The sequence below is a fragment of the Neopelma chrysocephalum genome, unplaced genomic scaffold (genome assembly GCF_003984885.1).
Source record: "Neopelma chrysocephalum unplaced genomic scaffold, ASM398488v2 Primary Assembly neopelma1_59, whole genome shotgun sequence".
NCBI classification, from domain to species: Eukaryota; Metazoa; Chordata; class Aves; order Passeriformes; family Pipridae; genus Neopelma; species Neopelma chrysocephalum.
In genome coordinates this window covers 8,705,649-8,725,870 of record NW_020897714.1, presented here as the reverse complement: position 1 = coordinate 8,725,870, position 20,222 = coordinate 8,705,649, and the positions used below count along the sequence as shown (strand labels likewise).

At 42.0% G+C, this 20,222-nt stretch overlaps 2 protein-coding genes across 7 annotated transcripts in view; both read right to left on the bottom strand.

Annotated features, from left to right (window-relative positions):
* The window catches only part of ALX1 (ALX homeobox 1), an 18,764-nt gene extending 9,215 nt beyond the window's left edge, over positions 1-9,549 (bottom strand). Inside the window, exons 1-3 of the mRNA XM_027679827.1 lie at positions 9,189-9,549; positions 6,646-6,950; positions 2,882-3,010 (exon numbers count right to left, since the gene is read on the bottom strand). Of these exons, the coding sequence (XP_027535628.1) occupies positions 2,882-3,010; positions 6,646-6,950; positions 9,189-9,417 (663 nt within the window). The 5' untranslated portion in view covers positions 9,418-9,549. The remainder of the gene's footprint in view (positions 1-2,881; positions 3,011-6,645; positions 6,951-9,188) is intronic.
* Positions 9,550-17,002: 7,453 nt separating this feature from the next.
* Positions 17,003-20,222, bottom strand: part of LRRIQ1 (leucine rich repeats and IQ motif containing 1) — a 113,171-nt gene continuing 109,951 nt past the window's right edge. For 5 of the 6 annotated variants that reach the window (XM_027679816.1, XM_027679815.1, XM_027679817.1 and 2 more), the window contains one exon: positions 17,003-17,154. In XM_027679816.1, coding sequence (XP_027535617.1) covers positions 17,009-17,154 — 146 coding nt within the window. In that variant the 3' untranslated portion in view covers positions 17,003-17,008. Of the gene's footprint in view, positions 17,155-19,649; positions 19,889-20,222 lie in introns of all 6 variants that reach the window. The other variant, XR_003533665.1, reaches the window with a different exon arrangement.

The following is a 20,222-nucleotide window of genomic DNA, read 5'->3' as shown; positions in this document are numbered from 1 at the left end:
AACAATTTTAAATACCTCTTTCTGCCCGAACTGTGGGATAGATTGATGAATTTATAGCAAGTCGTACTGTATATTTAGGTTCCATAAGTAAGTCACTCAAAAATGGACATCTAGTTCAAAACATTTGAATTTAGTGCTGCTAGTGGTCATTGTGTTTTTAAAACAGATTTTTATTGTCTCAAACATTCTCACTGGAAATACTATGTATATTATACAGATGCAGTTTTTCTGAAGGTAAGGATTTAAGAATGTGACAACTATAAAGAATTACCACCAGGTTAGCAAGAACGTGAATTTTTATTGAATGTCGTGTGATAATTACCTGGATACTTATTCATATTCCAGTATACAGCAAAGCATCCACCTTCTTCACTGAGGAGTAAGTTACCACGTTTTTATCATGTAGTCAAACTATGCATGCAAGCACTCAGCTGAAATAGCCAATGCAAAGAGGACTCAGACCTTCATTTAGCTCCTTGTTCCTGTTCTTGAAGTACAGTACAGTACAACACAAATTTCTTAAGCAGGTGACTAGACTCAGTTACATGTTTGTGCCTCTGTTTACCTGCAGTGTGTTAGTCTGTGTTTGTAGGTGAGCACAACATATTTGTGTTTATGAATGAGTATACATTTTGTATTTGTATACATTTCAGAGATGCTTGATTTAAGATTATGGGACCAACCTTTGCATTTCAATTCCTAGTTTTAAGAATTTATAAATTAATAATAGAAAGCTTTGCCAGGCTGAAACTCTGTTATATCATCAGTCTAGGAGATATTTTTTTAACAAAACTGTAAATAGAAATGCAGTGAACTCACTTATCTTTTTAACAATCTGAAAGTACAGAATAGATATTTTATTGGTTTTAGAATTTTATGGCTTACACACATACCATCAAATAATTTTAAACGGTGGGATTTTTGAAAAACATTAATTTTAAAAAAATGATTTTAAGTTCTTACCAATGACATGCATTATTTCACTATCTTTTGCTAATGAAACTTCTGTCAATTGGGAAAATTTGTAGATGATGTCCTACTGAAATTACAAGATGAGCTTGCAGATACAAAATTTAGTCTCGAAATTCCAAAGCTTATGCGTGATTCCTTGTATGACTTGTTGTGATGTTATAGATAAGCCAGAAAGGCCTTCAAAAGAGAGCTGAACACCTTGAGTGAGATCTGTGAGTGACCGTGTATCTCTCTCTTTGTAAATCTACCTAGGCATACCTAAAATCTTTTTGCACACTTTTACCTAGGTAAGTCTCAAATAAGTGTTGTGTCCACCTAATTAAACACAGAGTGTGCAGTGCAGTGGTTGCTGATGTAATTTGGGTTAATGCACTATTACACTATAAAATAAAAACAGGCTGAACTGGTTATGTCCGTATTCTGAGCTGATGGACCAGGAAGCAGCTCTGGCCCAGGCACCAAACCTAGTAATGTGCATTCTCTTCAGAGGAAAAGCACGTTAAGCTGGGAAGATGACACATGGGCCAAAAACCCCTGGTTCAAAGCTAATCACGTTCATAGAATCATAGAATCATTAAGGTTGGAAAAGACCTCCAAGATCACCAGGTTCAACATTTGACCAAACACCACCATGCCAACTAAACCATAGCACTAAGTGCCACATCCAGTCGTTTCTTGAACATTTCCAGGGATGGTGACTCTACCGTTCCAATGCTTAAGGACCCTTTCAGGGAAAAAATTCTTCCTGATGTCCGACCTGAACCTCCCCTGGCACAGCTTGAGGCTATGTCCTCTTCTTGTTGCCTGGGGGAAGAGGCTGACCCCCACCTGGGTACAACCTCCTTCCAGGTACTTGTAGAGAGTGATAAGGTCACCCCTGAGCTTCCTTTTCTCTGGACCAAACAACCCCAACTCACTCAGCTGCTCCTCATATGCCACCCTCCAGACCCTTCACCAGCTCAGTTACTCTTCTCTGGGCAAGCTCCAGCACCTCAATGTCTTTCTTGCAGTGTGGGTGTCAGAAGTGGACACAGCACTCAAGGTGTGACCTCACCAGTGCCGAGTACAGGGGGCAATCACTTCCCTAGTCCTGGCGGCTACACTATTTTTGACACAAGTCAGTATGCTATTGGCCACCTTGGCCACCTGGGCACACTGCTGGCTCATGTTCAGCTGGCTGTCAATCAGCACCCTCACGTCCTTTTCCACTGGGCCACTTTCCAGCCACTCTTCCCCCAGCCCGGGGGAATGCAGAGCATGACCAAAGCAAACCCACATAGAATATAAGCATATTCTTAAGGCTGGCAAAGACTCTGCTACTTTATGAAGTAGGAGAGCAAAAAAACACCAGCAGTGGAAGGGACCCATGGAAGATATTTTGCTTTGTATGGTGCTTTTTTTTTATTAATTGTGTGGTAAGCTTTTACATGAAAAACAATGGCTTCAGAATAAAAGTATTCAATGTGCTAAAACAAGTAAGCAGAAAAACAATAGTAGAGAGTGAGGCAAGGCAGTAAACCATAGGACTGGAGACCAGAGACAGAAGATTATAGTCTTATTACACCGTATACCTTACTATATGCTAACAGGGAACTGAAAAAGAATAAAACAAATTAAACAAACTACAGCTGTCTAAAAGAGCAGTCTTGTCTCTCTGCCTCCCTCTCCCAGCCATATATATTCAATTCTGATTGTACATGGCTATAATATGCTTTCATGCTAGTAGAAGGCTTGTTCTATTTAATGATCTGTCAAAGTCCATAAAGAAATGGTGCATGTTTACTATATCAGAAAGAAGTTGTCTAGAGATCACATAGTTTATGGCTCATCTTAGCAAAGCATACAAGACCAGAGTTATTAAGACAGTTGCCAAATGAAGAACCAAAGTACTACTTGGTATTCGCCATACCTGAGGGTAGCTGTCAGTCCTTGGAAGAACAGATATATCATATGTGGCAGCAAAATGGCTCTTAGCTTGCTGGATCTGACCATAGCGTTCTCTTTTCCTCCACTTTGCTCTTCTATTCTGGAACCAAACCTATAGTATACAAGGAAGCAGTTCTAATGTTAACTCAATTGCATACTGTGCAAAGAATTTTAGGAAAAAACCAAGAGATTTTGGACAGTAGCTTTGAAAATTTCTGTTTATCTAAGAAAGAGCAATTTTCCACCTGAGAATTAATTTCTTGCAGTTTCAATCTTGTCAATGTCAAACCTGCTCAAGTTATTCCTGTCTATTTTAAAAGTACATATAATTTTCTTTCTATTATCAAAAAAATCCCAAAACTAAAAAACCCAAAACAAAATCAAAAGCAACAACCCACCCGAGAAAGATCAGTCCATAGCAAGTCAAATTGTAAAGAAGCTTTCTCCTAATTTCCTAGGCCCACTGACTTGCTATGACTACCCATAATCTGCCTCTTAGAGGTGTACATAATCTTTATTAAGTGCAGTAATGAAAAGGCAGAAAAAACTGGCATCAGGACAGTAAAAACTGGCACTGTAGGAAAAGTTTCTATAGGGAAGGCTAAAAGGGCAGGAAGAAAATAAAAATTCACCATGATACAGACAGTTTTAAAAACATTGTGACTTTTTTTCCACAGTGTTGTTAGGTGATATCTCTTTCTGATAATGGAAAACTAAAGAATTGCATTTTACATTTAGACTATGAAATAATTCAGACTATGAAATGATTTAGAACTGAATGCTTTCTTGTCAACTAAAAGCTAATCTCTTTATGCTTGAATTTCTTTGTAGCTTTCAGACTGTTCTGTAATATTTTGAGTGTCGGGTGTTATATCAAAACCTATTATTTACACATTTCTTTCTTTTACTGATATCTGTCACTGTCTCATGGTTTTCAAAATTTATTTTTTATTTCAGACAGTTTAGTTTGGACTGGTTAAGACTTATGCTGATAAAATAAAGGAAGTGCTAAGAAAAATAGCACTGTATAAAAGTAATATCCAACAAGTCTTTATTGTTCTGGTATAAGCATAATCATCACGGCTTTTTTAAGAAGTCACTCTACTAACAGAACCATATTTTTTTAAAAGGAAACAATGTGATTGGTTAGTCTTCCTGTTAAATTGATCATGAATCCATTTTGATATATATGTACTTAAACAGAGGCTTTTTGTATAGACAATTTCTGTATTTTGAGGGATATTTTCTGATCCCAGATTCTGGGATAGCTAAAATAACACTGTTCCATAATTTCATTCTTGCATTCATCTTTGGAGAACTCAACTGTCCTTTGATGCTGCTTAAGCTATCAGGGCATAGTTTTGCTCATTTTAATTCTCAAGGACATGTTGCAGATTTAGTATGTGCAATCTTTCAAAATGTATTCAGCAATCAAAACAAGTCTCATGCATGTAACTCCTGAGTATATATTGTTAGGGACCTTGTTGGTCAATTTGTGTTATTTATGATGCCTGAGATTCAACAAAAAGAAAAGAAAAGGAAAAAAAATTCTCCTGTCTCCACAGGAGTCATCAGGGACAAGATAAGAGAATTTAGTCATGAGTCTCTTTCATTGAAAAAAGACCTTGACAATCTCTTTAAAATGGGTACCAATTACTGCACTGATATGCAGCAGGAAAGAGAACAACTTAGATAAATTAGATTCAGGTTGGCTCTCTCTGCATGTGTGCAGGACAAATATTAAATTGGATGTTGATGAAATGGCAGTGAAGGGAACTGCGGGTAAGGTCTCCAGCTGATCACTGTGCTAAACTAAATCAAACAATTTGCTTGAATTTATAGTAACTAAACAAGAAAAAAAGCACACATTTTTTTCCTTTGACAATCCCCCAAAATGTTTCTGTTTACACCACTTTACTAGAAACTGACTCTTGGCAGAGATAAAGTAACCATTTGCCTCCACAAAGCAATGTAGAAATCTGCTGCTTGTTATCCTTGAATTGCCAGATGCTTGCCTCTAGTGACGTAAGGTCTTTTAAATTGCTTAATCTTGTGATGGAATACTCCTGTTACTCTGGATAGAAATGATCACCATGTCGTTTCATATTTAGCATACGAGAAATGCAAAGATCACTTATCTTTTAAGAAAGGGAAGAGCATGTTTAGATAAGAGAGAAATAGAAATATGTAAAAGTCTAGTACAGACATATATATTTTTCATTTACTCTCTATTTTAAATACTCTTGGTATATGAAGCCTCCAAAACTTAGGAAAAAAAAGCGATAAAAAGTCAGTTGACACACTGTAATCCAATTCTCCTCTCCCTGTTCTGACTATTAATTTGTTCTTGAAGTAGTTCTCTTTGTTCCAGAATTATGCATTTGTTAGAACAGTGTTTTAACATTACACAAGGGGTTTTTTAAGTCAAGAATAAATCCCAATGAATGGAAATCATACTTGGAAAGTTGTACCAAATTCAGAGGGAGAGAGATTGCACAGAGCCTGAAGAGTTCAAAGCCACTGAAATAAATTCTGTCAGCATTGTTGATGTTGCATCAATGTAACTGAACACATAGCTTTGGACTCTATTTTCTGATGACAACAGTGAATATGATGTCTGGTTGAATAGACATGAAAAGAACACTTCTTTATAAAATTATTAGCTGACTTTGTTTCTGAAAGTGATCCTGATTTAATTTCAGTTTGTATGCATGTGCATTGGTGTCTATTTCTTTATATGCATGTGTGAGTATGTGTTTAATTACAAGTTGTGAAGTTGTTATCATATTCAAGTCACTAAATTAAAAAAAATTAATCCCAGTCTGTAAGAATCAACAGGAGCATTATTCTCTACATTGAAATGATGATTGTTACCAGAACAGGGAAGATATCTAAAATTAGGATAAACTTGCAAAATGTGGCTCATACCCTTTCCTTATGGAAGATCTCTACAAAGGGGACAGGCTGCATTTCCTGGATACTTAGCTTCTTTTCTCACCATTACACATCCAAAGCCATAAGTATTGTTGAGATTACTGTATGAGCACATACTAAATGAGTCACATTTTTACACAGTGAAGATACTTAAATAATGCACTAAGTGTTCAACAGTATGTTTCATCTCAAAAACTAGAATAATGTTGTTCATCAGTTATGCAAGTTTAAAAACCAGCAAATGTTCCTCCTAATTTTGTGATTTCTAACATCATTCCATACAACAGAGGTGGAAGGATTGCTTCACACAGGCATAAACATATATATATATATATATATATATACACACATTTATGTGTGTGCATTTTCACTACATAGTCTTTGGATAGAAAAAAGGAATTTGATTACTTTTTAGACTGTACTTTTCATACTGTAACACACACAGAATCCTCTATGTCTAAGTTCTGCATCATCACCAACCTGAACTACATGCAACACATCTCTTTAATGGGATCTTTACGTGTAACAATTTACGTATTTGCTGCCTGGTATTCTACAAGAGATCAAGACAGCTTTACTATTGATGATGTTTTCTCATCCTTTAAACAAGTTTCTAGAAGAGCAACACAAGCTATTTAAAAAAATAACAAGTTATTTTAGTACTGCAGCATAGCAGCTCTTATCCGTAAAGAAATAAAGCAAAATGAGCAGCTTACTTTAGCTTTACAGGCTTTCGTACAATCCCCAAGAGTGTCATTTACCAGTTCCTACAATATGCAATTTGTCATGGAAATGCTGAAGTTTGTTTCCTACCTGGACTCTGGCCTCAGTGAGCTCTGTTCTCAGAGCTAGCTGTTCTCTTACATAGACATCAGGGTAGTGAGTTTTCTGGAATACTTTCTCCAGTTCCTCCAGCTGCAAACTGGTGAAAGTTGTTCTGTGTCTTCTCTTCTTACTGCTGGAGACATTGCTGTCACACTTATCACCAAGTTCATCCAGGTCCCCCTTCTCCTGCATCCCTTTCACTGGAGACATCCTAAGATTGTTGCAATTGTCCATGGGCCTGCTCAGCTCTGTGTGAAGAGGCTGTCCTTCCACTTTAGTAATCCCGTAGTTCACTGTACACAAGGTGGGTTAACAACTGGTTAATAACTGGCTAAATAACTGATTAAGGGGGCAGAGGGACCGGGGAGTGGGAGGGGGGAGGGAGGCCGGGGGTGCGCAGGGTGGGGGGGTTTAGATTCAGGAGTTCATATAAAACAGTTTCACAAGGAACATGATTCTCGGAGGCTGTGTTATTCCTACACGAGATCATGGAGGAGGAATTTGTAATATTAACCACAGACAGAATAAAATGCTAAAACACATTGAATTTTAACTGAGAATCGTATCTGAAAATATCACCTAAAAACCTTCAGAGTAAGGGGACTGCACAAGAGTACTTGGAGTACTCTCCCATTACTGCCACTAAAGTAGTTAATAATCCATGAAATTGGTGTCGACTAAAGTTGCACAGATAAGGAATCTTAGCCCAAAACATATTTTCATAGAAGTGGCACAGACTATTGACAGATGTGCCTTTAAACTTGGAAGCAAATGGAAAAACTTCTATTTTTATGAAAATACAAAATAACAGTAAAATAAACTAAATAGCTGTAAACTGACAAATCAAGAAGCAAATGAAAATGAAAATTAACTTCACTTTACAAGCTTAATAAATTCCATATACCTTCTCTTGGATTTGTAAAGTGGAATTGTTTCCAATTAGGTTTGTTATGGTTACAAAATACAGAGCATTTCTGCAAAATGTTAACTTAATAAAAGAGATCGCTTCATATACTTTGTATAGGGATTGAAGGAACTATTTGTCTTTAGGTAAAACCTGAGCGGTAGAGATAAGAAATATTCTGCAATAGGTTCTTAATAGGAAATGAAAATATTTCCTATTTTTTTTAAATTTTTACTTATCTCACATCACTGGAAATGTCATAAGTTATAGGATCCAAAAAACCTTTCTTTTTTCTTTTCTCAGAAAAAGGTGAAAAAAAAGTTTAAAACTCTATAGAAATTAAAATCTACAAAGATGGCATGTAAAACACTACAATAAGCTTGCTTTGGGATTTTCCCACATTCTCAATAATGTTTTTTTTCAATCCGAGTTGATAGTAGCAAAACACAATTTTTAGATATTTACGATCAACATATACATAGATAGGAAATGCACCAAAGCCCTAGAGGCACCCATTAAATGAGGTAATTAAGAAAAACTTCAACGTATAAATCAATTTTCTGTAGGTTTTTTTTAAGTGGCACTTGCAAAAATCAGTCATTATTTCTTACAAATTTTTTCGTACAAAAAAAAAGCATATTTTCAAAAAAATAGATACTTCAGTGACTAAATGAAGTCAAAAAAGTAAGATATTGTCAGTCACCTTATTGCAGCTGATCTTAATCACTTTTTCCAATTCTGCTAGGAAATTATTTTTTTTTTTCTATATGCGATTTCCATCATGTTGGAATAATGAGGAAAAATTTTAAATGTTTCAAAAATAAAACCTTCCACATTCTCCTTGCCTATCGGCTAGAAAAATATAACAATTGATGTAATATTTAACATTATCTTTTCGATTACCTACATCATTTTTCGGAAGAATCACCTTTACGTATTATTTGATAACACGGCAGAGAGAACCCCCCTACCCTCGTAGGACGATATTTGAAAGAAGCAAACATGACCAAGTGACCTTCCGTCCCCTTCCTGGAACGGCACTGGGGAGCCGGCCGTGTCTGGTGTCCCTCCGACACCAACACCCGGGGATGCTTTTCCCGGGAGTTTGCTGGGTGAAAACGCCGCTGCCCGCAGCGGGGGCCGGGGTGCCCGGGGGGTGCCCCGGAGGGCGACCGGGGGCCGGTCGGGTGGTGCCGGAGGGCGGCCGGGGGGGCGGCCGTGGCCTTCGTCACCCGCCGGGACCCACGGGCTCGTTGGTGCCCCGGGTGCGTGGGCTCGGGGCCGGGCGGGCTGTGCCGGAGTGCCCGGCGCTATGTTCCTCGGCAAGCCGCGCACTCTGGCAGAGGCCAGGATGGAAGGCAGTAGCCAGAGGGTTGCACTGAAAGGAAAAGAGCTCTTTAAAGTAGACGGTTGCCTTCTCTCTGTATTTTTTTAATAATAATAACTATTATTATTATTTTATTTATTATTATTGGTTTTGTTGTTGTTATTTTACTACGATCTAACAGCCCCTCACATGCCTGCACCCAAAGGCTGCACAGCTGCCTTTGGTCTCCCTGGGCAGCAGAATCCCTGCCCTCCCCTGTACATCTCCAGGAGGGAGAATAACTTTGGGACGACGACTCACCATTGTCCTGGCAGGGTGAGGTCCTCTCCAGCCTCACATGATGCTCAGCCCTTTGCAGAGGATTGAAGGCCTGTACGCATTTGCTGCCTGGCGTTTTGCTATAAAAGGATTCATTGTCCAAAGTTTCCATAACGTGCTCCAAAGTGCCTCCTGCTCCCATGTAGAAATCACTGTTCTTGCTCGGCTGGCTCTTCAGGGCAAACTTCTCGCTCAGAAAATCCATAATCATCTAAGGCTGCTTGAAAGCCTCTCCCCTAGACAGAGGCTGGACTGTGAACAAGGGAGGGAGAGTGAGTGGATGGGAGGAAAAGGAGGGAGGGAAAGGCGTTCAGAGCTCAGGGAGCTGCTTTGCCTCCGACCCTTTGATTTGTCTTGTCTTGAAAGGGGGGACCCGAAGTTGCTCTTATATCTTGAAGCTCAGCAGGACTTCTTATGCAACCTCCCATTTCTAATGAATATGAAAATAGGCATGAAGTCTAACTCCACCCCAGGTCCCTCAAGACCTAATCCCAACACAGGAGGGAGTTCCAGGCCCATTTTCGATAGACAGATCTGTTTCAGACAGACACACACACACAAGCGTTAGGGGAGGGTGAGGGGAGATAGGGAGGGAGAGAGGAAGGGAGGACAGAAAAAAAGGACATTTCCCCTTTGCAACCTCTTCACATTTCTCCAGGGATCCTTGAACGCGAGTAATCCCTCGCTTCTCTCCTTCTCCCTCCAGCTCCCCGAGAGGCTTAGAGCAAGATGATTTCAGGGGCACATACCCTCAAGTAAAGGGTCTTCTTCTTTAATCTATTTGACTCACGCCAGTAGCTGCAGCCCTGTCCTCTGAAGCAGTAAAATTAAGAACTGGTGTTTCTTCTTTATTAAACAGCTCAGAAATTTGTCCTAGGGTTAAAGAGAGAAAGAAAAATTATAGGCGGTTGTTTGTGTAGAGGGAATGGAAAACAGAGAAACTTAAAACTAGAAATCTCTCACATCAGAAACCAGCCTAAAAGAGAGTTTGTCTGTTACAAAACAGACCTCATCCAGTCTGCCTCTCTGTCTGTGTTTGGGGCGTATGTGCATGTGTGCAAAGCGGTTAAAATGGACCTTTATTTTAAATCTGAAATATCACTACCGAGTTGAAAAAAAAAAATCAGTTTCTAAATGAAAGTACTAAAAAAAAAAGTCTTAGGTAATAAAATGAAAAAGAAATTAACCGTGTATGGATGCATTCCTGTGGATATTGGAAAAGAAAGTAGTTTTCACACAAAGTGTGAACTTTGAGGTGTTGAATTCCATGGCCCTTTCGCATATTGACAAGATTTAAAACACAGTCGAGACATAGGAGACTATTTCGAAAAGGGTCCGAATTAAGGAGAAGAGCTGCTCCCTGCTTCCTCGTGAAAGGAGTACTCGGTGAAGTAAAGTAAACCTGAGACTTCAATCACTTCATATGAGTATTTCAGCATCGTGGGCCCGCGCTTGTTTGTTCTACTGAGGCTATTTTAAAACCCAGTTCAGTGGGCCCTTCCCCCATTGGGGCGGGGAGGGGGAGAAGCAGCGAGGCTTTAATGAGAGGCTGAAGTATCGATGCTGTAATGGCCATGGGGGCTGTGGAACGGCTTAAGAGACCTTTCCTGTGAACCTAGCCAAAGGTGAATGGAAGATCAGTTCAGGTCCAACGTATTTCTCGGCGAGCGGCTTCCCTTCCTTCATCAGCTGACCTCTAATTTAATGTTTTCCCGGAGAAAGAGGTAGCTAAGTGAGGGATGCTCGTTTCATCCACAGTCGAGTAGCTGCAGGCATCACCCGCCACGCGAACAACCTGCCCTTCCCTGTCATCTGTCAGAACCAGGCTGCCACCCCCGCAACTCCGTCCTGTTTCACAGCGTTATCTGCCGCCACCACGGAGCTGGGGCTGCGGGCGGCGCGGAGCCCCGTCGGGTCAGAATGCAGAGGTGGCGCTCGGGGACTTGGGGTGGGCCGGTGTGTTTTGTGGGGTGGGGTGTCGCTTTGCTCTCCTGTGGAGAGGGAGAGATGGAAGCGGTTCCCGTAAGCCTTCGGGAGACGGAAAGGTGAAGGGACGAGGGGGGCGAGCGGTGCCTGCGATGCGCGACCAGGTGCGGCGGAGGGCCAGCTCGCTGCCTGCCCGGGAGAGGGGTTGGACACGGCCCCGGGAGCCGCTCCAGGGGCAGTTCCCGTCCCCGGATTTCTCTTGAAAACGACGCGTTTCCTCCGTGCACCTCTTGGAGAAACGCCTGCTCCGTACCCGGAGAAATAGATCCTCTCCCTGCCCCCGCATCTCCGTGTGCTGGCACTTCGGCAACGTGTTTATAACTGTGCCTTACAAGCACTAAATGCCTTGGGGGAGGAAAAAAAGAAAGAGAGGGAGGGGGGGAAAAAAGGAGCTCTCGATGTCTTTTAAATGAAAGACACATGCAACGTTGTTGCAGCTTGCAATCCACTTTTATCCCAATAAATATCCCTCTTTAAAGACAGCTATTAAACTCAAGGAGAATCTCCTGTGACCGTAAAAAACCCAGGGGCTCCCAGCAGCAGCAGGACTGTTTCTAGCGAGGTCGGAGGGAGCGCGGATGCCCGCCAAGGGGACACGCGTGTTCCGCTGGCAGCGAGGAGCGGCGCTCAGTCCCCCCGGGCTGGCCTGCAACCTCAGCCCCGGCTCTCCCCCCCTCCCCAGGACGATCTGGCCACCCCGGCGGCGCTGACCCGCGGGAGCCGCCGGCCTCATCTGGGGACCGGGCTGGGGATTGAGGCTGCCGCGTCCTCTGTACTCTTCACCCCCTACCCGCTCCACTGAGAAAACACGACCCTCCCGCATCATCTTCACCCCAGCGGAGACTCCGCTCGCTTGTCCTCCCGTCTCTGTAAAGCGCTCCCCGCCAAGACTAGCGCCGACATTTGTATAAATGCGCTTACAATATCAGAGTACTAGAGCGCGACACAATTTATAACCGGATCTTAAAATCCATCCCTCCTTCACATGAAATAAATAAATAAATGAAAATCAGAGTGGTTCCACATCACTGTTAGCTCCAGGGACCAAATTCTGCTCTCATTCTCCTCTGTGCAACCCAGTGAACTTCAAAGGGAAAGAGAGATGTAACCTAGGGGAGAATTGGCGCCACGTATGGCAATCGTTCTCCTTAAAAGCTTGAAAAAAGAAAGCTGACTTCAGCGGGCTAAAATTATTTGAGAGGATTGGACACATCCCGGGAGAGAAGGCGGCACAGGAAAAAAAAATTCTGTGCTGAGGTGAGACAGCTTTGAAAAGCATCTTTCTTCAGGGACCGACTCCCTCCGCCAGGCAACCCGGTTATTAAGAGCTGCATGCAGATGTGCCGCTGTGTTTCCAGTGATGGAGTATCTCCTAAACCTTCTGTGAAGGGGTGTTATGTGTGATGGAGAGACATTTCGTGGCCAGAGGTGGTGTGAAGGAGCTTGCCCCTGCAGTGCATAGGAGCTTCTCCGAGGAAGCCTGTCCACTGGGACGAGCCGGCCGCGCATATCCCGGAAGGCTCCCCGGCACCACTGGGCTCTCCTGCGGGGACGGCGGGCTGCCTTCCCCGCGCTGCCCTCGCATTCCTTCTCTTCCTGAGATCAGAAGTTACAGACCAAGTATAGGAATGAGGATCCCGCATAAATTACAAGCGTCTCACTGCCGAAAAATCCAGGAATTCAGGAGAAGTGTGCGAGTGCGGTGCCGGACCCACACCGTCCGCTTCTGGGTCCTCAGCCGCTGCTGCGCTGTTACTCGGCGTGGCAGCTTCCAGCCCAAACTGGGCTACTGCCTGTTCCAGGGATCTCCTCACACTCTTGCGTTTGTTTAAATAAAGTGAGAACGGCATCAATACCTTCCAAATGCCCAGGAATCCGAATCCCCTCCCGTGTCTCCTCCCCATTTCTAATACCAGTTTTTAACTATGGATCTCAGTACAGAAAGAAGATTGCTTCTTTTAAATCTGTTTTACACTAACGCTCCTCTTCCCTCCAGAAAAGTTACAACACGAAATGTATTTAAGGATTGAATGAGAAGAAATTCGTGCTGCCTTGGACTGGCCTAAACGAATTGTGGGGGTACTATTCACCTTCTTTCACATACGCACGCTCCAATTATCCGGGAAAATGGAAAGTGAAGCTGTGAAGATGAGAGCTGGGTGTTCCCTCGGGGGATGGGGGAGTGGGGGGGATGGCCCCGCAGTGAGGAGCGGCTGAGGGCTGGTTATAGGGGAAGAAAGGAAGCGATGCGTTCACTTGAATGGGATCAAGCACCCCAATAGCTGCCGGGGGAAAAGGAAGGTTCCTGAAACACGAAGAGAACTGTCTATCTCGAAAAACAGGTGCTCAAATGGTTCAGTATTTTCACAAGCCCTCTGTTTTCCTTGCTGAGGCTTTACCTAGCAGCTCATTTCACGTTAAGATCCGGAGATCTTATTGCAGGCTCCACAGAGACTCCTGAGAAACCAGCACTTCGGTCTCCACCACGCGGTCCTAGGAACCGACCTGATCTGCGGAGGCGAAAAAAGGTGTAAAAAGACACGCCGTGACTCGCTCTATATCTCCCTCCCAGTGGAATGTGACAAATTGCAAATTACAGATTCAACATCTAGCTTGGCTGAGTTATAATTTTCCAGACATCCTGTTTGTGAGAAGGATAATGCGAAATATTGTTGCTGCCAGTAAAAAGAAGTGCATTCCCTCTCAATGAACACTGAAAGAAGTTGAGTTTTGGGGATGGTTGGATTTCCTTTTTATTACTTTTTTCACTATTATTTATTTTAAAGCATGTGAAGCATCACTATTTTAATCCCTGAAAATAAAGATTGTGTTCCGGATTTCCGCAGCTAGGCTGCAAAAATGTCCCCTTTTAACGAACTTTCTTCCTAACAGGCAGGTTTTGTTCACCTGAGCAAACAAACACAAATCGGTTCTGGTGTGCATGGGTAGCTTTAAGATTTTCCGTTTGGAGAGGAAGTGTTTAATTGACACTATTTGGAGTGACTTTACCAAAAACCTGGGATATGTAGTTTCAGAGATCAGTGAAAGACCAAGTCGACTACTCTTCTACTCGGTAATTTAAATTCTGCGTGGGCAGCGGAAGAGTCTGTTGAGCCCCGTTCACCTCGCACAGGGAAAGCGGTGTGTCACGTCTCATTAGCTGGGCCTGAGCCTGCAGCCTTTCTCACTTTTCCAGCCAGGGTCGAGGTTCAGACGTTCCTAAGTTTAGTCCACAAACCATCCCAAACGTAACGACAGCAATCATTTCACTGTTCCTGTAGTTTGGCGCTTTGACAGTACCTCAGCTGTTTGGGAGGTTTCCTGTGTGACACCTGCACGATTCCATGTCCCTCAAAGGCATATTCAGAGGGGAGACAAGAAATTGATGAATAGGAAAGTTACCCCGTTAGGAAAGCACGATTGCTGTCGGAGCTAGGCGAATCTCGACAATTTTCTTCTTCTGACATGGAGTCACTCTTCTTAAACCATCTAATATTTTTTTTTTCAACACAGAATGGAACGAGATAATTTTTAATGTGTAGATTTAATCTTAGCCCCATAGGAAATCTCAGCAGAGATGCTCTATAAAAGCATTAATCTCTTATCTTGATCTAGTTAAAATTATAATGAATCCTACTTACATATGTGCTATAAAAACAAATAATACAAGTATTTAATCTATACTTCATTGGACTGCTATTGTAGCCCTTTATCAAGTTTAGAAAGGATTTGAAAGTTGGGCCGTGGGACTCAAAGCCTTGTGCAGTTTGGCACCATCAAGAAGAAGAGATCTGCTCCTAAAGATACTTCTTGGATCCGATATATATATTCAGTTTCCCTCCACCCCAACCTGCAATTCGAATAAGAGTAGGATCTGACTTTTCACGCGGGATATTAGGGAAGACAAGCACAGACTTGCTCTGACTTCAGCCCTGGAGGAGGTGGCTGTCTCCCCGCCCTCGCCAGAGGACAAACCTGCTGGCGGCGCCGGCCGAGCCGTGCTCCAGCAGCCGGAGCGGCTCTTCGGAAGCCAAATCCTCCCCACTCCCACTCCGCCGAGATTTACCACAAATTATAGAGTTATTCGCAAGGCAAAAGACAAACACTGTTCTTCATATCATAGAAATAGACGCCTTAGAAGAAAAATCTAGAAGTGAAAAAGCTCACTATTGGGTTTTGCAGAATATTACGGGTAAATATTTGCTTCTCCCCCCAGCCCTACCCCCGGAATTTATTTCCAAGGAGGGGACGCTCCCCCAAAGGAGCTGATTGCGAGTTTTAAGTGAACAATTCTGACTAAATTACCCCTTCTCTCTCTCCCGCCGCGAACCAGCTAAGCGCTGGACTGTCGGGCACTGAGCATTAGCCCATCTCTGCAAGGGAGCAAACCAAAAGCAAAGCCTTTCCTGATGGCAGTTTAATTAGTACTGGGACAATACCAAAAATATAAGGGCTACACTACCGCAGCGACCCGAGGCTCTGAATGTATCGAGGGGCCTGAAGAGTGTGTGGGAGGCTGCCTTGTCATCTCAGATTAATTGATTTCTTCTAAGGTATGAAATATGGGTCGATATTCTAGTTTCTAAGCACGAAGCTAAAGGAAGGTGTGAGACAGAAGGGACAGGGGTAAGAAATAGATCCCTGTTCAAGTGGGAGGCACTAACACACGGATGCATTGAGCTGCTTTGTCAGGGACTGCCGGTTTTCAAGTCTACCGCGTTTAAAAGAATCCTTGCTTTTATGCATTTTTTTTACCCCTATGCCATGTGTGCTAGATCCGATTAAAAATGTATAATTCAGAGATGTAGAAAGCCACAGAGCAATTTTATTCCGGTCTTTCAGCACCGCCTCTGTACAGTCTTAGCCTTATTTTGTCACTTGCTGAGAGCTGCCTGTATCTTTTGAAATGCTAGCCTGCATTAAGGAGCATCTATCCCCGAGTCTTTAGACTCTTGCCCTTCTTACCAGAAACGGCTAGATGAATACAAAAAAGAACTTAGCGGTTAACCGATATGCTGCTAATATTTCATTCACCTCCTCCTCCCCCTGTTTAAAACTTCAGCTCTTGGAAAAACAACATATTTTAAGCTTTCCACACAAATATTGATATTGGCAAATAAAGCCAGCCCCCAGCCTATGGTTAGAGACAGTCTTCTTTTTGTTTCTACCCTGGGCAATCAAAATTAATCCACTGTATTACAAATTGCCTCGAAATATTTCACTTTTCCCGACAAAACCCGTACCTGGCATATGTCACCGCGGGAGACATTTTCCCTAGCCCGATTGGAAGCTGGCTCTTTTGAGAGGGTATCAGGCAGTGATGGGCAGTCAGGAGGTGACATGACCCAGTAAGCAAATCTCTTATTTGTGTTTGCATTTGTACTGCGGCAAAGAATAAAATGTTTCATGTTATCAAGTAATCAGGTAAAGCGAAACTGGATAAGCACGAATCCCTATCTCGCCTCCTGCTCGCAGGGCAAGAGGTGCGGGCCAGGTAAAAGCAAGTCGCCCCTTGGACCTCTTATCACCACAAGCAGTGCATCCCCCCAGAGCAGGGATAAATCCTTCCCGCACCGCCCTGGCCGAGGCTCTGAACTTAACTCGACACACGGCCAGGCTGTACATTACATAAAGGCAACAACTTCTCGAGTCATTACCTGCAATTAAAAGCCAATGAAAACGGCACAAACATGAAGGGGCTGCATAACGTGCAGCTCTTTGCTCTTGTTTTTGGGGTTTGTTTTGTTTGATGCTTTTCTTGCTTTTCTTTTTATTTCGGTAATTTATTTTATTTTCAGTCAAAAGTCGCACAGAACTCAGTGGGGCTGAACTCGCACTGCAGAATGAAGCTGTCGCTCGCGAAACGGAATCCAGTCTCTGTGCCGGTTTCCCGGGCACAGCCCCTCGGTGCCGCTCCGGGCTGGCACCGGCCGCAGCCGCTTGGTGCGCCGCAGCAGAGAACCTGCAAATTAAGAGTAAACTGTGGGGGAACAGAAAAAACCACCAGAAATTACCACTTCTTGAGACTGCGTGGCTGATGTATTATCTTCTCGCCTAGCTGTGCTTTTTTAATCCCGCAGCGCGCCTTCTTTTTTCACAATAAAGACATCGTCGTTTAAAGGAAAATGTATTCAATCGCACAAATGGCAACATATTAGGGAAATGAGAGTCAAGCTCACGGCTTAACTTCTGTTCTTGCAATGAATAACCCCTCGAACCACCCCTACGCGGTGACGGTAGCAGAAAACATGCCATTTGGACGGGGCAGCTCTCATCTCATGATAGGAATGCAGCAGGAACATAGAGCCCGTTTTATTTTTGTATGCTCCTTTTTTTCATAGCATGGCTCACAAGCACAGAAAATTAAGCTGTCTTGAAACAGAGGCACTTATCCATTATCAGAATTTAACTAAACAGTTACAGCCATCTCTCCTGAAATGCTGTCTTCTATCTCAGGATATATGTGGACCACGTTGGCTGTGGCTCAGCTACTTGGTAATGCTTATTTGCCTTCAGGATTGAGGTAGTGCCTCGCTAAAAAAAATAAAAATAAATAACTAAAAAAATTGCTAAACTCTGGTTTCTTTGTATAACCATAATTTATCAAATGAATAAGATAGGAATAAATAAAACCCGACCTTTAGCTATTAGTAAACATGTTTTTAATCACTTCTTAACTTAGTGGAATCGGCATAACATAAAATGCTCTTACCTGCTTTATTGTTAATAAGCTATCAATTGCATTTCAGTCAGAAGTAATTTTACATCTACCTGTGTATTTGGCTTATGTAATGCTTTATGCAAAAAGAAAAAAAAAAGCGTTATATAAATAGCAATCAATCAACTAAGAAAAGGTTACTAACTCCAAACAAACCTATCTAGCATTCGAATGAAGACCAAGAGACAGACAAATGCTAGGCCTTGGCGGATAGAGATCGTACGTGCTAACTAGTCGTGTCAGCATCTCTCACCAAAATAATTGAGGCAGTCCGTCTGTGCTCATAAAGAACAATCCAACTGTCAAAACGCTCTGTAAATAACAGCGTAGTTCACAATGTCATTCACTTCAACTTCCAGTCCCTGAAAGGATGGTCAGTCTGGGGCAGTTACACAATATTTCTACTAAAATCTTTTGAAAACCCAGTCCCTGATCATTTGACATCATGAAACTTCATGAACATCTCTCCAATAGGGATTTTACTGCTAAAAAACCCTCAGCACAACTTGGGGTTCAAAAGAGTGCCTTCTGGATGTAGCCAAGGGCATTTTTCTGTCCATCATTTACCTTGGAAACCAGGAAAGCAGTTCTTCACAAGATGCAACAGCTACTTGAGTCTACTTGTTACTTGCAGGCCATACCAACCTCCTTCCCTACTCTAGGTATATTTGTAAGACTTTGTGTGAGAAGCAAGAGCTGTCCCATTCCTACTTACTACATCCACAGCTACATCCATGACCAGTTGACATCCCACGTATACGAAATTATATATGAAAGTATATATGAATGTATAGATATACATTCCTCACACAGGCTCTAGAAACTCTTGCAGTGACAGACTAATATTCAAGGCTCTTATGCTTTTCCAAACTCCTATAAAAATAGTTCATTTTTCACTTATGACTGTGAAAAGAAATAAACAAAACATAAACAAAACAACTTAGATGGCTGAGGTTTTTTTGTTTGGTTGGTTGTTGTTTTTTTTTTTCCCCAGCTAGGAAAGCTAAGAACAAACTCCTTGAATCTCAGATGTAATATCAGGCTACTCAATCTTTCATAATATATTTTTAGTTCTATTCCTGCCTTTTGGGGGCCATGTGGTAATATTACTTTTCATGTGGGTTTTTTTCACTAAAGAAAATAAAGATCACTTATTATTTCAGTGTGTATCAAGGAAAGACTGTACCTTCATAAATACACATTGTCATTATCACGATAATTTGAAATTAAAATCAAAGGGATATTAATCCAATATATTCCTCATAGTACTTTTAACAGTTGTAATGGAAGACCAAGTGGCAGTTTTGCAGCCATGTGTCAGAGGCCAGATTTGGATTCCACTTGTGGCATGTTTTTGTAAAATGTACAGTGGACACACCTTTAATGACTGCACGTTTGAATAATAGGATTATTAATAATTAATTATAATGATTTAATCAGTCAAAATGTGACACCAACTCAGCCTGCACCAAAACAGTGTCTATGCTATACATTGGCTATTTACATACCTGATAAAACAAGCAACAATCTTTTGAGTCAGCATGGTTACCGTGTCTGAACATTTAAGTAGGAAAATCTGCCTGTGTTTTGTGATTCAGGTGTGGGTGATCTGAGTACCATTAGCACTTGGTTATCATTCAGAATATGCATTTTGGGGAGTTTTTTTTTTTGTTGCTGCAGGTGTTTTTCCTAATATCCCCATTCAAACAACAGAGGATTTAAAGAACTACTGTGCATACCTTCAGGTAAGTTGCACAGGAAAGGACACATCAGAGGTCCCTTCAGGAGAGCTCCCAGAAAGCTTTCCAGTTTGGAGAATGACATCTGTCAATGGTTCAATGCATATAAATGCACCTTAGTTGTTTTCTTCTTAATTTCAAATGAATGCTTTTCCACATTTCTGAGTCTCAAGCTTCATACATCCAAGGAATATTTTTTAAAAGAGCTTATTCATATGACGTCCCTCCTCCTAAGAAATCTACAGGGAACAGAAAAAAGGGTCGAGGAGATGAAGCTAGTAAGCCACGAAGAAGTTTGGAGCACCACAAAGGCAGCAGCACATCCAGAAACGGAGTTTTGGGGACCTGTGGTGCAGGCTTTGCTGGACTGTCACTATGACTCAGACACTTCAACATCAGAACAGACTGCCAGAGGAACTTACTTTCAAGAATATGTTCTTGTCCTAAATGGGAATTGCTGCATCAGTGGGTAGATGAAAGAAAAGAAGAACAAAAAGAAAATGTAGAAGAAAGAAGGAAAAGAAAACCCACAAAAGACACAAAAAATCATGAAACTGCTTGCAGAGTAGGGCT